This window comes from Triplophysa rosa, linkage group LG1 (assembly GCF_024868665.1).
Source record: "Triplophysa rosa linkage group LG1, Trosa_1v2, whole genome shotgun sequence".
NCBI classification, from domain to species: domain Eukaryota; kingdom Metazoa; phylum Chordata; class Actinopteri; order Cypriniformes; family Nemacheilidae; genus Triplophysa; species Triplophysa rosa.
This window is the reverse complement of record NC_079890.1, coordinates 14171090-14188030: the sequence shown is the minus strand read 5'-3', so window position 1 is coordinate 14188030 and position 16941 is coordinate 14171090. Positions and strand designations below refer to the sequence as shown.

At 36.5% G+C, this 16941-nt stretch overlaps 4 protein-coding genes across 6 annotated transcripts; 3 read left to right on the top strand and 1 right to left on the bottom strand.

Annotated features, from left to right (window-relative positions):
- Positions 1 to 599: 599 nt before the first annotated feature.
- On the bottom strand, positions 600 to 3284 carry mpdu1b (mannose-P-dolichol utilization defect 1b). Its single transcript, XM_057345900.1, has 7 exons — positions 3114 to 3284; positions 2490 to 2555; positions 2255 to 2387; positions 2046 to 2131; positions 1845 to 1963; positions 1642 to 1752; positions 600 to 1418 (listed from the first exon to the last, which is right to left on the bottom strand). Exons 1-7 carry the CDS (start codon positions 3235 to 3237, stop codon positions 1296 to 1298), a joined length of 762 nt encoding a protein of 253 aa, XP_057201883.1. The 5' UTR covers positions 3238 to 3284; the 3' UTR covers positions 600 to 1295.
- Positions 3285 to 4511: 1227 nt separating this feature from the next.
- mblac1 (metallo-beta-lactamase domain containing 1) lies at positions 4512 to 5875 on the top strand. Its single transcript, XM_057340309.1, has 2 exons — positions 4512 to 5029; positions 5152 to 5875. The coding sequence occupies exons 1-2, from the start codon at positions 4625 to 4627 to the stop codon at positions 5389 to 5391; spliced, it is 645 nt and encodes a 214-aa protein (XP_057196292.1). The 5' UTR covers positions 4512 to 4624; the 3' UTR covers positions 5392 to 5875.
- Positions 5876 to 8760: 2885 nt separating this feature from the next.
- tm4sf21b (transmembrane 4 L six family member 21b) lies at positions 8761 to 11013 on the top strand. Its single transcript, XM_057336683.1, has 5 exons — positions 8761 to 9006; positions 9097 to 9162; positions 9611 to 9747; positions 10321 to 10507; positions 10652 to 11013. The coding sequence occupies exons 1-5, from the start codon at positions 8815 to 8817 to the stop codon at positions 10658 to 10660; spliced, it is 591 nt and encodes a 196-aa protein (XP_057192666.1). The 5' UTR covers positions 8761 to 8814; the 3' UTR covers positions 10661 to 11013.
- A 511-nt stretch (positions 11014 to 11524) lies between these two features.
- On the top strand, positions 11525 to 15534 carry LOC130556012 (lysophosphatidic acid receptor 6). Of its 3 annotated transcripts, XM_057336671.1 has the most exons (3): positions 11528 to 11603; positions 12340 to 12645; positions 12736 to 15534. In XM_057336671.1, the coding sequence occupies exon 3, from the start codon at positions 12778 to 12780 to the stop codon at positions 13759 to 13761; it is 984 nt and encodes a 327-aa protein (XP_057192654.1). In that variant the 5' UTR covers positions 11528 to 11603; positions 12340 to 12645; positions 12736 to 12777; the 3' UTR covers positions 13762 to 15534. The 3 variants fall into 3 exon arrangements, with proteins under 3 accessions (XP_057192637.1, XP_057192654.1, XP_057192645.1); XM_057336654.1 differs by lacking the exon at positions 12340 to 12645 and having other exon boundaries at positions 11525 to 11603; XM_057336662.1 differs by having other exon boundaries at positions 12340 to 15534.
- The last annotated feature ends 1407 nt before the right edge of the window (positions 15535 to 16941 follow it).

The following is a 16941-nucleotide window of genomic DNA, read 5'->3' as shown; positions in this document are numbered from 1 at the left end:
CTTTACAGTAAACTTTAAGTTTTCACATTGTACCCAGTTCCCACTTTGAATGACAATACAATTTATGATTTATTTAAAGGTCCAGTGTGTCATTTTTTTGAGGATCTATTGACAGAAATGCAACATAATATACATAACTATGTCTTCAGAGGTGTATAAAGAGCTTACACAATGAAGCGTTATGTTTTTATTACCTTAGAATAAGATATTTCTATCTACATACACCGCGGGCCCCTTGCATGTAATTCGCCATGTTCTGTCAGCCGTTGTAATGTTTCAAACGGGAGGGGGGTGGAATGAGCAGCTGGTTGCAATTCGCAACCTTGCCGCTAGATTTCACTGACTGGACCTTTAAGATGACAACTACATAAGAAGTGCGTGCAGACTTACTATAGTCTCTATGCAACACAAAGAAAAATGTCTTTATTTAATGCATAAAGAAACATCACCTTTTTTAGTTTTTCCAAAAACAGGTTTGCATTTTTGGAAGACTGTGAAATTGTGTCCACAGGGTTTGTCTACCCAAAAGGAAAACATATGATCATCTACTTATAGGGAATAACAGGTCCCTACTTAAGTTCTAACAGGACTGCCTTCAGCATGATCAAATAATCATTTAATGAATGGACAAAAAAGCTTTGTATAACATTGCATTTCTGGAATTCATGTTTGAAAACCTTGGAACATAAAACACCTGTCCAAATGTAGCATTCAGCAACAGGTTTTACAACCAGCTCTTAAAGAGAACTGGAGAATATAAAGGCCAAACAGCATCATTTTTACTCCATGGGTTTTAGCAAATATACAGACAGCAAATGGGTACATATTAAATGGGCCAATACGGTAGACAGTACCGCAGAAAAAATACATAAGGACTACATAAAAAAAAGTGTATTTAGATTTGGACCGGTTGAAAATAAAAATACTCTGGACATTGTTCCCTTCCCTGAGCTAAGAAATGGTACAAGAAATGAATAACCCACTACCCTAACAAGGAATATATAAAAGGTCTTACTATATGGAATCATCCCTTCCCCAAATTATATAGTATACTGGGTTTTTGGTCCATTTTTGGGAACCTGGAATAAGTGAATATGTGCATTTATACAGTATTTATACTCGACTCTCAAATAGCACAGCGTTAGCATGCACTGAATGGTTAAAAATATATGCCTTTTACAACAACTGATCAAGGGACAGGGACCAATTTGACTATAATTGTCATTTTGATTAGGAGACATCCGATCTTCAGTTATCTGTTTACAGCACTCAAGTTGTCCATTTTTCATTCAGATTTACTCAGCCTTCTTTTTATGGGCAGGGGTCTTGTTCCAATAGTACAGGACCTGAGCTGCAATTACACCATTACAAAAAGAAGAGATGACGTAGGTGAAAGCCATGAGGGAATCTCCTGTTTCCTGTATAGAGACATAAATGGTCAAAATGGTCACTGCTCCACTAACTTTCAATTCAATTTTATTTATATAGCGCTTTTCACAATGTGCATTGTTCCAAAGCAGCTTTACAGGAGCAAATAAGAAAAATACAGGAGCAAATAAGAAAAAAAAAAACACTAACCTATTTTAAACGTTTTTTTTTTTTTGCATAAAATAAAAACCACAAAAAAACCTGTGGTTATACCTGCACTGTAGTGAATATGCGTGCTAGGGAGCCTGCAAACAGCAGAAACACTGAAATAGCTGACAGCTGCCCAGTGTGGCCATTTTTGTGGTTGGTCCCAGCCTGAATTAACTGAAGACACACAGAGAATACCAGATAATACATGCATTACAATTACTGGGTTACATGTTGAACAGGGTTGTGTCTCTTGGTTACCAATTTACCCGTCCTATAATAATTGCTGGCATATTAGAGGCTTGCATGGCAGTAACTACATCCCTGTGGGCCAAGGGAGAGATGAGGATGGTCAACAGACAAAGGTAGACTACCACAAACCCCAAACCTGGAAAAATCATAGGTTTCAGCACAGTCATAAGGTGCATCTAAAACAATGAAACAGAAGCATAATGGAAAGTGTCCTTTACCTTTGATGGTCTTTCCTGCATAGTGCTGGATGAGGAAACCAATAATCACAGTCTGAATCATAAGGAAAAGAGCCTCACCCCAGGCACTGTCAAAAATAACCACAAAAATAAATCATGAACCATGTTTAATGTAATTTTACCAAGAACCAAGAAATAGACAGCAATGTAACCTTGACATAATTAAGAAGAGTCATTATAGATTGATGTACCTGAAAGGGAAACTGTTGATTATGCTGTAGGCCATGGTGCCTGTGATAGCGAACAGCTCTAGTAGTATTGAGTTAAAACTCAGTCCCTCTGCACTTTTAGCACCAATCAGCTTGAGAATCTGAGGTAGTTTCACTATTGAGAAACATTCACAAAAATATCAGTGCTAAGACTGATTTATATTTTGTGTGTGTGTGTGTGTGTGTGTGTGTTAGAAGGGAGAGAAGTTTCTCTTACCTAATACAGAGCCAAGGATAATCCCAATGCCTAGGCCTTTGCTGATTACAATCTTTAGACAATCAACTGAAGACAATAAAAAATACCTTCTTCTTGTTATAAAATCAATTAAACATACTTGATTGACGGTACACAAGCTTTTGCATTCAACATGTTTGTTAAAAACTGAGATCAAACAAAAAGACCTAATAGTTTTGACAGATTTACGGAAACTGCCGATGATATACGAACACACGCATCCAGTAAGAATGTGCCGTGTTTATGGTTCCGCCTACTAACTTCAAGCAAGTGCGAATCAGTGAATTTATAACTTCAAAGAGTTATTAAATACATTGACATATAACACATCAGAAAACCGGACAATACGTTAACTACAATATTCATCCGTGCATTATAAATAACTCCTGCCTATTAATGGATTTGTTTTTCATTCTAGTAAACAACACAGGCAATAATGAAGTTAATCCTGAAGTTGCTGAAGTGACAGGTGTTCTGGTAACGTTATCTTAAAGAAGACAAATTCACCTTGTCATTGAATTGTTCAGTAACTTACACTACGTAGGAGACATTTAAATGTCATCCATTTATACGGGTTTCCCTTAAACTAGCAATATGAGGTCTTACCATGTAGAAGATTGAACTGTAAAAAGAACTCGTCAAAACATTTCTCTGGCATTAAATAATTAATCAGTATATCTTTGAAAGGATCCATGAATGATGTTTGTACACTTGCTTCTGATGCCGCCATGATGCAGAACGTTTGTATATGACGTCACACAGCGTCGTCCGTTCTTCTTCTTCTTTGGATTTTATGGCGGGTTGCGAACCAACTTAATAGGTGCATATCGCCACCTACTGTGATGGAGTGTGAAGAGAATGAACTATTCACTCCTAAATCCTATTATATAACCCACTACTCCTAATAGCCTAAATCTCATGATTGCGTTTATTTGTATTCCCGAATTTAGACCGTCATTTAATAAACTGGTTAGTGTAAATTCCTGATACCCCGATGCTTGTAATTCTTCCTTAAGACACCTTCTTTCATATGCCTTACATATCTTCAGGACATACTCTGCGGTCTCCTCCATTGAACAGGCGTCACATTAACCTGTGTTATGCTTCCCTATAATGTGTAAGGTATGGTTTAGATTTGAATGACCTGTTCGCAGATGTGTAAAAATAACTTGTTCTCTTCTGCTTAAGTTATGAATGACTTTACTCTTCTTTATGGTTCTTTGAATCTTTAGTGCCGACCTGTATGACACGAGTCCCAACCTCTCTGCCATTTCTTATTGCATGCTTTTAAAATAAAACATTTTCCTTCTGATCTACTAAGTGAAATATTTATACTTGGTTCATTCATCTTTATTGATTCTTTGGCTATTTTGTCTACTTCCTCATTACCTTGAATTCCCACGTGTGCTGGTACCCACATAAATCGAATTATTATTCCCACCTGTCGTAGACTGTATAACCTAATCATGATGCATTCCTTCCTTTTTTCCACACGCGTCGTCCGTTGGTGTAATTCTTCCCCTTTATTTGTAAAACCCGTATTGGTGACCTGTGTTCCACCACTTGGTGCACTTAATAAAAATAAATGTATTTTAAAGTTATCTACTTTATTATATATATATATATATATATATAATACATAAAAATATATTAAAATGTAAAAAACCCACAAATGATAAACCTTGTTTACCCAACTTGCTTAGTTGCTTTAACAACCCTGTGTGATATTTCATCTTGGCCGGATGAAGTGAAAATTAAGTGAAATGGTAAATATATCTTACCGATGTCTTTCACATCCTGAGGTAAATGATCCTAAATGAGGAAATATATTCTAAAACATTTACATTTGGGAACGTACTATTAATATTATTGATGCTGTTGTTGTTGTTGGTATTAGTAACGTATATTCACCAGTTTTTATAAAATTGAATTCGTTCCTTCTGTCAGCACGGAGTGGCGCTATTGTTCAATAATGCGAATAATACAAAACGAAAAACTATTTGTCCACGGTGACTTTCCGTACGAGAGTACGAGAAACCGAAACCGTAAATGTAGCGTTTAAGTGTGCTTTATTTCTGTTAAACACAAATTAAACCAACCATATAACGTTAATTCAAATGGACAAGCATCGCTCAATAAGAAAAAGTGAATCAGACATCGTTTCCGACATTACAGGGCAACCTTATGGCGTCTCTGTTTTGAAAGAGGGCTACTGCACAGCTGAAGCAGACGGCACGTTTAGAGCTGACGGTACTATTACTTTAATAACCGGGCCTCAGACTATTCTAGTAGACACCGGGGGTCCGTGGGACCGAGAATTTCTTGTCGCAAAACTTAAGGAGAAGGGGCTGACACCAGACTCGGTGGCGGTAGTTGTCGGGACTCATGGTCACTCTGACCACGTGGGAAACTTGGGGTTGTTTCAAGACGCCAAAATAATCGTGGGATGTGATATAAGCGTGGGCGATCGATATCTGCCGAATCAATTAGCCGATGGACAACCATATCCTATTGATGATCATGTAAGTTACACGTCACAGAAGTAAATGCTTTTAAATGACATCGTGGCTGGTGTAGAACTTAAACAATAATAACTATTAGTGTTATAAAAGATGCTAATTCAGTAATATACTTCAACCACAAGGTGTCAGTCATCTCCACCCCTGGCCACACAGGCAGAGATGTCAGTGTTTTGGTAAAGGGCACATCTCAAGGTACGGTCCTGGTTGCTGGGGACTTGTTTGAACGTTGTCATGATGAAGATTCCTGGAAGGAGTTGAGCGAGAATCCTCGGATACAAGAGGCCAACCGACAGACAGCGTTGGAGACAGCTGATGTCATCATTCCTGGACATGGGCCATTGTTTAGGGTGCACAGACAATAGCGGTATTAGTTAAGGAAATAAAGATCAAATAAAGCTTTGATGAAACCGTGGCCTAGAAAAATTTATGAATTTATTTCACCAGTGACGCAGAAACGTTACAGAACTTTGGTCTGCTTGTTAACGAATTCCGTTCACGTTTCAAATATATGTCTAAAATGATGATGGTTCCTTTTAAGATAAAGGAAAGTTTGTCACATGCTTAACTGAAATAAGAAATGTTTAGTCTTTTTCAAGATTACTTACAAAACATTATAAATGTCCCTTCACTTCATTTGTCACTTTATTAGTAAATCATCTATAACATATAAGCATGTTCTTAGTGGTTTTAAATTTTAAATATATCTTTTGATAAAATATGTCTATAAATGAATATAATAAATACTTCAGTTCAGTAAAAAATATGGCTGGTGTGTTGTACTACATTATTAAATGGGTAAGTTAACAGACTAATATGCAAACTTGTCCTGTGGTGTGATGGCAAAATAAAATAAAAACTTAACAATGAAGATAAATCTTTCTTAAGCTATTTTATATGATAAACATTAATAATATAAAACAATGAAATATTAACAGTTTTGATATGTCACACAATAGAACCCATGTACGATTTATTCATCAACAACCTACAGTATATACAGTTAAATAGTCAAAAAGCTGTAAGTAAATTTAAAAAATGGTTAAGGGTGCGTAACCTATTTTACGTTGTCCTGCCCTTTCTGTGGATGATAGCAGTTGTTGTGCAAGTGTTATAAATAGTAGAATAGTGTTGCAAATGAGTAATAAAAGCCCATTTATCTGCCTACACTCATTGCTTCATACTAGAGCCATTGCCTATAACCCTTGAAAATATATTGACACCTTTTATGTCATTACAAAAGTAAGTCACAGTATAATTGTGTTAGTGTTTTTGTATTTACCCCAGTCCAAACATTCTGATTTCAAGCTAGGCCTTACAGGCAGATGAACAGACAGACAAATTAGATCTGTTTAAAACGACCCCACTAAAAATGTGTATTTATTTGTATTTTATTTAATAATCTTTTCTCAGCCTTATTGGGGCTACCATTCCCTTTTGAATTTAGAACATCTATAATCCAAAACTGCTTATGCATGGTCAAGGGAGGACTAGAAACCAGGGTACACCCTGACACACACACACACACGCAAGAGCAAATTAGTGCCTTGAATTCACCTGATCTATATGTCTTTGGAGTGTGAGTACCAAGAGGAAACACTCTTGACACATGGAGAACACGCAAACTCCACACAGAAAGGTCTTCTGGATCAGCCAAGACTCAAGCCAGTACCCTTCCTGTGAGGTAACAGTGCTTTGAAAGCTCCACTTCCATATTTATCTTCCTATTCAAATTCCACCTTGCTGCTTGTCCATGTGTTATCCAAGAGTTTTATGACCTATTTCTGGTTAAGGTTATACTTCCTTATATAGGTTACAGTATGACAAGTAAGGTTCTGTATTGTCAAATTAAAGTTTTCTCACACTGGTTAAACAAATGTTATGAAAGGTCGTGTACGTTTCCAGCACACATTTTCTTAATCACATGACAGGTTATGTTAGTGATGTTAGATAAAACAAAGTAAAACTTAAGTAGCACGGGAACATTTTTAGTAAAAGCCCAAAATACATTGTATGGGTCAACATTATCGATTTTTCTTTTATGCCAAAAATCATTAGGATATTAAGTAAAGATCATGTTCCATGAAGATGTTTTGTAAATTTCCTACCTTAAATATAAAAAAACTTTATTTTTGTGAGTGGATGGCCTGCTACAGCACCTCTGATGGACAACTTTAAAGGCGATTTTCTCAATGTTTAGATTTTTTTGCACCCTTAGATTCCAGACTTATAAATATCTGTATCTCTGCCATATATTGTCCTATCCTTAACAACTCATACATCAATAGAAAGCTTAATTATTCAGATTTCAGATGATGTAAAATCTAAATTTCGAAAAATTTACCCAGGAGACTGGTTTTGTTGTCCAGGGTCACAAATAGGGCTGTGTATTAGCATGTACCATGATGTGCGATGCATGGACCTTTAGATCAGAGGTTTGGGTTCTCAAACTGTGGATTGCGCCCCTCAAGTGGGTAGCACAGGGGAATAAGGTGGCTCACATCACAGTCACTTGGCTGCATTACAGTTAAAACACTGAACATGGGCAGTATAAAACCTCTGGTTCATCCGTGCTGTAAATGCGCTGGTGTCACATCCGTGAAAGCACTATAAATGTCATTGTTACTTTTCTTAATAAACTTTTTGTCTAATGCACTGCAGTAGCAGTGACTTGTGTCATGACTTGCGAAGCCTACAAACAGCATTATTTTAAATAACTCATTACTCCATGACTTATTTTGAAAACCAAAGCACACCCACACATCAGCTCGGAGAGCTCGAAGCATTCTTATATTTTTTGCGCCATGCTCACTTCCTCTTTCTTTTGGCCGTATGTATATGACATGATTTGAAAAAAATTATCGATAGTAGAGGTGTCATACGATACGATATTGCGATAGTTACATGTATCGATATTTTTGCACAGCCCTAGTCACAAATGTATCTTATTTTAGCTTTGGGTGCTATATAATACATATTCCGTGTGATAACTGTTAAAATGTTAACCATTAACTGTTATTGATTAATTTTGAGTTGTATTCATTTTAAAGATATATTGACACAGGAAATTTATTTTTTTTACCTTTTTTATGACAACAATTACAAGCATATACTGATCTCTTCATTGCCAGGTCCATGGTCCAATAGACTTGGCTTAATCTGCCGTTATTACATGGAATTAAAAAATGTTTCCACTGCTGATTTATAGTCTTTATGATTAGAGACTTTACAGGAAGTTAACATGAGTGAATGAGGTCCAGAGTTCAGCTTTTGTTGTTGAGACACAGAAACATGCCTACACGTCTATGCACTATAGAACTGTAGATAACGTTCACTATGATCAAGGAGTGATAAGTTTATTCATGGACATAAGGATCATATGACACCTTATTATAGATGTCATACAAGTACAAGTAGAGCTCAGGCAATTTAAAATAGCATGTGGTGCTTAAAAATGGGGGATCCTATGGTGTGTGAGTTGCATTTTATATTTAAAAACATACTATGTGGGATGTGAATACTCGGTCAGAATAGTTCTGTTAGGGATCGTCCTTTTACACCACTTGTTTACCTTTATGACAGACATTAGCAATTCAAAGTACCGTTTTATCTGTGGCAACAACTTTATGATAAAGAGTGACGTCAGTATTCGATCTGATGACTGGTGGGCGTGTTTGTCTGATCATGTAGTATTTATAAGTCGTACTTGTCTCGGTTTAGTATAGAAGAACTGGCATAGAAATTCTGGCAAATTTAATTAAAGTCTGAGCTTTTTACAACGCAAAATCATGTGTACAGGAAAGTGCTCCACGTTTATTGGCATCAGTCTATATCCATTGGCAATATTGTCCATCATCTGCAACATTGTTCTGTTCTTTCCTGATTTGAAAAGCACTTATGCCAAACTAGACGCAGATGGACTTTACCGTCTTACAGATGAGGTCAAATACATGGGAGGTGTTATTGGAGGTGGCATCTTGGTGAGTTACAACTAAAGAAAATTTATTTCTTTACTCAATTTAACATATTTCTACTGTATGTTTACAGTATATACTGCTTTACTGTTTTAGGTGTTGATCCCTGCAATTCATATCCATAGCACTGGGAAAAAAGGCTGTTGTGCGAATCGCTGTGGGGTGAGATTTTGATGATTAGTTTAACAATTATATTCAGGGGTCTATAGATTTCAGCCGCAACAACATAAACGTTATGTGACCCAAACGTAACTTCCGGTAGGCCTCTGCAAAGAATCAATAACTGTTGAGTAGTTTTCGTTTAATTTAATACAATTAATATAGGCCTACAATAAAATATTAATATAAATTAATATAAATAAAATCTAAAATAAATTGTTATATTATAACCAAACACAGACCAGAAGTTAACTTCAGGCCAGGTGTATGTGTTCAATGAAACCATCTAAAAATTATGGAATAAAAAATACATTCAAAATTGCATTACTGTTACAAACAAAAACTGAGTTTATCTGTTACGTTGTAAGTTTATTAGAGATTATTATGTCCAAATAGTACAATCTTCTAGTAACCTATGTCCCATGCCTTTTGTGTTCTCTTTGTATTTTAGATGTTCCTGTCCATTTTATTTGCTGCAATTGGTGTGGTCGGTGCCTTGTACAGTATTGCTGTAGCTGCCGTTGGACTGATTAATGGACCGGTTTGCATGACTCCAAATGGCAGCTGGGGAAGACCTTTCATTAACATGTATGAAAGTTAATCTTATATTAATGTTAAAGCATGTACTATATAAACAGACGACTTTCAAAACTCAAAAGTACGTAGCATTAATTGAAAATTAGCAGCAAAATTGTGTATAATAAATATCACTACTGTCCTTCTGAGACATTGTATCTCCATATTTTGTGATTTTTTTATAATTATGAATTTATATGGGTTTTGCAAATATCTAACCAATAGAAAGTAGCCTATTAAAAAGTCTTTGTCAGCATTGACAAGACAGTATTTAATAATTTAAAAAGTACAGTGTTTTTTCATTTCCTGAAAAACAGCACATTTGGGCATACAAGGTTTCGGAACGACAACAACGTTATCTAACATTTTTTATTGATATCGTATCTATTGTGCAAATATGTTTAATTGACTATTGTGCATTTTTGTTTACTTTTTTATTTACCTATCTTTATTTAATTCAGTTTTATTCTCTTTCCTCTGTGCTAAGCTCTATAACCAAAACTCTAAACTTCAAAACTGTGAGTGGCCATATTGTGTATATGAAAAGTAACCTGTTGTTGATTTATTTATTTCTACATTTTACAGCAGTGAAAGCTACCTGTCAGACTCTAAAATTTGGGACTGGTGCCGAGATCCAAAAAATGTAGTGGAGTTTAACATTGGCCTGTTTAGTGCCTTGCTGGTAGCTGGCTGTTTAGAACTGCTGCTCTGTGGATTTCAGGTGATCAATGGCCTCTTTGGCTGCATCTGTGGTACATGCAATAACAAAGAGGTAGGTAACACAAACACGACCTGATTTCCACAGGTCAATGCATTATTTGTTGGTAAATGACTGACAGTGAAATATTGTTACTAGTTTTAAAGTTTCATCACATTCACTTATTAAGTGTTCTCATAATCATATCGTTTCTTTAAGGGACAATAAACTCAAAACGACTACAGACCACTTACAAGTAAATACAGGATACGGATTAATTATCACACCCTTCACACTTTCTGTTTCCTCAAGATCAGTGACCATCAGAGGAAGTGAACACAAAAGAACTGTGAAACTTACTGATTTTACATCACACTTGCACGTTGAACAATATTTTGCAAGTGGCATACTGAGCTTGATAAGCGATGACAGCAAATGGTCTCTGATATTTTTTTAAAATAGAAATGTAAATATTGTGAAATATTGAGAACTGGATATATTTTACATGATAAGTAAATGACGTTACTGTTAATGTATTGTATGTACTGTATTCATGTATGTAAATCAACAAAACAGTTCGCATTTAGGATATACAATTTGTTAATTTACTTCAATAAAATAATTTTGTACATAACACAGCTTTGATTATTCATTTATTGCTTTATTAGCATAGGAGAGGTGACAAAAACGTTGTTATAGTATGTATTTACGTTACATTTATACATTTGGCGCATGCTTTTATTCAAAGTGGCATTTCAAACTTAAAATGTAGCAGACTTTTAACAAATAGATGTTTTTGGTTCTTCGATCAGTTGCAGACCTTGTTTGCCTTGTGTGACTTTCAGGTGATCTTAAATTAAAATGTCTAACAGCAACAGCGATGTTTTATAGGTTTCAGTTCCTAAATTACACTTTTCTTTTTAAGCGATAATTGTGTGACTTATGACTGAGGGGCAGTGCAACATTTTATTTGCATTTGTGTTAATGTTTTTGCATATATCTGTACATTTGTAGAGGTTATTCACGCTTAGTGACTACTGTCACTAAGCATCTACTGTCCTCACCACAAAATGCATTTCCTGAACTGAAGGCGCGAGGAGATGTAACATAAAAACAGATTAGTTTTTTAGCACTGAGACCAACAGAAGAAACTCCTCTAGAAAAACCAACAGTAAGTGCAATCAACAACATGAACATCATTTTATTTTTATAATCATTTTATTTTTTAAGATAACTTTGACAGCATTGAGCTTTGTGTAATATATAACCTATTTACCATTTGTTTCAAAATGAAATTTGAATACTTGTTTTGTTCTGTATTTAAAGACTTATCTTGTTATCTATATTAAATATACGCTCAAAATGTATCACATCCAAAGCCAAATGCAGGAATTTAAACAAACTGTTTTTGTACTGACAATGCTAACATATCTGCAGCAAAATATTCTGCTCTATAAAAGGTGTTTGACTTTATATTTAGAAAATGGTGTTACAATATTGCACAGATGTGGCAAATACAGCAGTGGCCAAAAGTGATGTTCAGGGGTATATTTGTAAAATATTGGCTTTTAATGCTCCCTTAGGTTCAATCAAATATGAGATGTATGGTCCAAAATGGACAAAACACTAAACTTTAAAGGTATTTATTGGAAAAAAATATTTGTTAAAAAAGCAAACTAGAGAATGTGTTGCAACATGGGTTTTATTCAAATATACAATGATGATAGTTTGTAGCCATTCTCATGAGCCCCAAGTACAACTAGGAACATAAATACAAATGTTTTAATAATCTTTAATAATACATCTAAATCAAAAGAGAGTCAGTTGACCAAAGTTTGACATCATTTTTGGCCGAGACTGTAGTGATGATTACACAGATGACTAAGCTGTAATCGCAATTCAAACAGCTGGAGCTTAAGCCACAAGTGAAGAGGAGTCTGATGCTAAAAACTGAAGAAAGAGAACGATAGACAGAAAACAAGTGAGAGACCACAGTGAAAGCAGTCAAGTTTCTAACTTGAAGTACAGTTTTTTCATAAGCTTGTTTTTGACACTAAACCCTGTACACACTTCTTAAGAACAAAACAGTAGGTGAAATAAGGTCAAAGTGGCAAGATGTGTAATGCGTGTGCACACATTCTGAGAACATTCTTGTCTTTTGATCTTCAGCAACATATCCGTTAACTGTACGTTTGGTTTCTAGTAAGACAAAAGTAAGACCCCTCTCTTGTTTTCAACTGAAACAAGCTATACTTTGCAATTTAACAAGTGTGATACGTCCATCTGTTTCTCTGTTGTTTCAGGCAGTTGAAGATTGGTCAAGGAGAAAAATCCTAAAAGCAGCAATGTTTAATTCTACAGTGTCACAGTCTTGCCAGAACACAACACAGGGCGAGCAGGATGTGATTTTTGTTGCCGTTTATGCAGTGGTCTTCATTGCTGGACTAGCCCTCAACCTCACTGCGCTTTGGATTTTCTTTAGCAACTCAAAGTCACGGTCGCACACCACCGTCTACATGATCCACCTAGCCTTTGCAGATGTTCTCCTGATTTGTACCCTTCCTCTGCGAATCTATTACCATGGAGGTTTTAAAGATCTGCATCAGAAAATCTGTGAATTTGCTGGACTCATACTTCTAGCTAATATGTATGGAAGTATCTTCCTCCTTACAAGCATTAGCTTCGACCGGTGTGTAGCAGTCTGCTTCCCGATGTCCTCTCGTGTTCGCGAGGGCCGAAAGAAAGCCTGGTGCATCTGTCTGGGAATCTGGGTCTTAACTATAGGAACGAGTTGGCCAATCTACTTCAGAAAGGTGCTACTGCACCATTCTTCCAATACGACGATGCAAAAACATTGTTTCGGGAGCTTTCCTGTATATGCCACTCAAACTGCTACTCTCATCTCTACGTTAATTGTTGGATTTGGGATTCCATTGACTGTTATGATTCTCAGCTCATGGGGGCTCGTCCGAGCTATAAGTAAAAGCAATGCTGCCCAGACCAGTGATCTAGTAGACAGCAAAAGGATCAAGAGGATGATAACAACTAACTTGGCCATCTTTCTGTTCTGTTTTCTGCCGTATCATTTGATGCTGTTGATACTGTATGTTTATACAAGTTCTGAAAGCATCCCATGCTCCCTGGTGCCAGCCTACCACTACAGCCTGATGATAGCTTGTCTGAATGCAGTGCTGGACCCTCTTGCTTACTACTTCACCACAGAGACTTTTCGTAGAAAGATGGATGTAGGAGCTGTACGCAAAATATGGCAAATGAACAGTCACAGCTCAGATGGAAACAACCGACCTCGAGCCCCTCTCAATACATGAGTAATACTTCGAACTGCATAAACTGAGGATCGAAATGAGTGTTCATGCAGGTCTCTTGTGCTTGACATTACAGTTTGTATGCCTACTCATACAGCTTATGAGGAAGGAAAGAAAACCGTAAGACTGTTGCAGCATCTCATTTTCACTTGCAACAGAATGAGTGTCTTCACTGTTTGAAGAATCGTGGATGGCATTTATAGCTATCCTCTCTGCATGACATAAAGTTCAACTTTGGCTGTATAAAAAAAGAGTCAAAGCCACAAGAGATGCCTAACACATTTCTTGACTGTTGTCTGAAGTATACTCGATACAGTGGCCCAGCCTCTTCTAGTAGAGGTTCGTTGTCTTTCTGAGATATGCTCTTCTGAGGGAAATTCTGCCCCTTTATTGTGCATAGGAATTTTGACCTATTGGAAACATGAATTGTTAAACATTAATACTTAAATGACAGGTGTTGATTTTATCCCTATTACATTTACGATGAGAGAGTGTTTTTATCTTCAGTAGTTTGTGGGATACAATAAACTGTAAGTTAGATATATGTTTAACATTGTACTGCTTTTTTGCAAGTGTCCACATACAGTATGTGCTTAATTTAGCTTAGGTTTTCTGGTATTCTTGTGAGCCTTTTTTAAAGTAGTTTTTAGCCACTAAAACCCTTTTTCTGCCCTATCAGTTTCCACATCCTTCCATTTCTTTAACACATCCGCATGTGCACTGAATCAAAGTACAACCCCTTCTCATGTCTTAACATTAAATAATACAGTTTCAGATTATTTTTTTATTGATTTTTCATTATGTTTTGATTTTTTAAGTATATTCTGATGGTTGTAATAAACTATAGTATAGATCAAAACATTCGTCTGCTAAAACCTGTGATATATAATTTGCAATGTAAAAGAAAACACATCTGATAATCAGCAGTTCACTCTCTGCTGATTTTTATAGTTACTGCTAAAACAGTTCATAAAATTCAGAAAGCACAGCGCAGTTTATAGGGGCAACATTTGAGCTGCTGTTGTCAATCTCATGGGTATATTTTCAGCACAGGTTACATACTTTTTCTATTCCCATTTTATTTGTCTGCTAACATTATCACTTCATGCATTTATTGCATTTAAATGTCATTGCACATACTTGATTTAATTTCAGTACTACAGTTTAAATCAACTTGTACTGTTATTGTTGTGTTGCTTGTTGTATTTTCTGTAGATTTGCTGATTTTATACTTTTCCATTGGTAATTAATAATATATGTATTCAAATATAGTTTGCCAACTACATCTTAAATGGTTCCCTCACACCTACACCTATAGGGCTGCAGGCTACATGGGGTTATTATTTGGCGTATAACCCTAAAACAAGAAGACTAAAACTTTTCATTCGGTCTTTCTGCAGCATCAGTAAACTTGATATGACTTGTGAAGCCAATTTGATTAGTAATTTAATGCAGCAATAATCAGATGGTACACGGACCGTCATGGTTAAATCATGGTTACTGTCGTCAAATAAACCATGGCTGTGTCTGAAACAGCTCCCTATCTCCTAGGCCTATATAGTGCACTATATCGTGTTTCCGCCATTTTGTAGTGGTGTCCGAAACCTGAGTGAACTACTTCAATCCCTACATTAGCTCACTCTCTTTTACCCACAATGCACTCTGATTTTGAGTGTACATTCAATGTACACTCGCTCACTCACTATTTCCCATGATACAACACGCGACGACTGCTTGATTAGAATCAGCTGGGAGAGTGGCCGTTAATGCCACGAATGCACGTTTATACACATGTGTTTGTTCTTGTTGACAGTTATTTCGTTTTGAGAATAAACAGATTAAATGAATGTTATAGACATAGTGCTTTATGTAAGGGATAATCCACGGCTAGCCATGCATTAAAGGATTTTAATGCACGACGTGGAGGCGAAGAACCACCCGACGTGAAGCGGAGGGTGGTTGCCTCCACGACCACTCAGCAAGTTTCCATACAAAATATGTGCTCACAAACTCATCAAAAATATCAGCATCCACATCAACTCCTGCACAATCTTTTAGGAGCACATTGGTTTCAGGTGGCAAGTGGAACTTGTATGAAGCTTAGAAATGAAAGAAACAGTTCAATGTCATGTCAACAAATTGAAACAATACATTTTTGTTTACCATTTTCAAATGCTAGTGATACTGTCAAATTTGATTAAAACACACTAAAAAGAATAATTGCTTAACCATTCAGATATGATAACATAAGAGTGAACTTAAATGGTAGTTAAAAACAAAGTAAGAGATGCAAATAAGAAGTTTAATTTTAACATTACCACATAACACATACAGGTAACATACTTCAACATTAGGGGTGTGACGAGATCTCGCGAGATTAAAACGCGACAAGATTTCTCGTCGAGGTGAAAAGTTGTCTCGTGAGTTGTGATGTCAGCATGATGGAGCGTGAGGGTGAAATTTGTATTGAAAATCCCCTGCCACTTTTAAATCATTTGTGTGGCAACATTTTGGTTTTCCAGTGGAAATAAGAAAAGGCGAAAAAGTGACAGACAAGACGAACACAATATGTAAACATTGTAAGAAAACAATGCCGTACACCGCGGCTAACACGAGCACTATGCAAAAACACATACAGAACCACCACAGCTCTCTACTAAAACCAGCCGCACCTGTGACGAAAACATTAAAAGGGAAAAAATGCCTTTGCATTTCTTCCACCGTCAAGTGCAAGAGCCACGGCAATAACGAGAGACATCGGCGTTTTCATTGCAGCTGATATGAGGCCATTTTCTGTGGTGGAAAATCTGGGATTTCGGCGACTCCTCCACACACTGGAACCGAGGTACACCATCCCATCACGCGCGCATTTTACTCACTGTGGTCCCAACACTCTACAAAGAAGCCAAGGTCAAGGTTGTACAGACTCTGAAAGAGGCAGAAAGCATCGCCATTACTACTGATGGTTGGACTTCTAGGTGTACGCAGGGCTATATCACAATTACAGCCCACATAATCAACAGTGACTGGGAAATGGTAAATTTTGTACTGAAGAATCGCCCACTTTTAGAGTCCCATACAGGGGCAAACATAGCTGAAGTTTAACAAGCAGCTGTCACTGACTGGAAGATTAAAAAAACAAACCATGGCATCGCAAATGTGACTGACAAAGAGCGTAATATG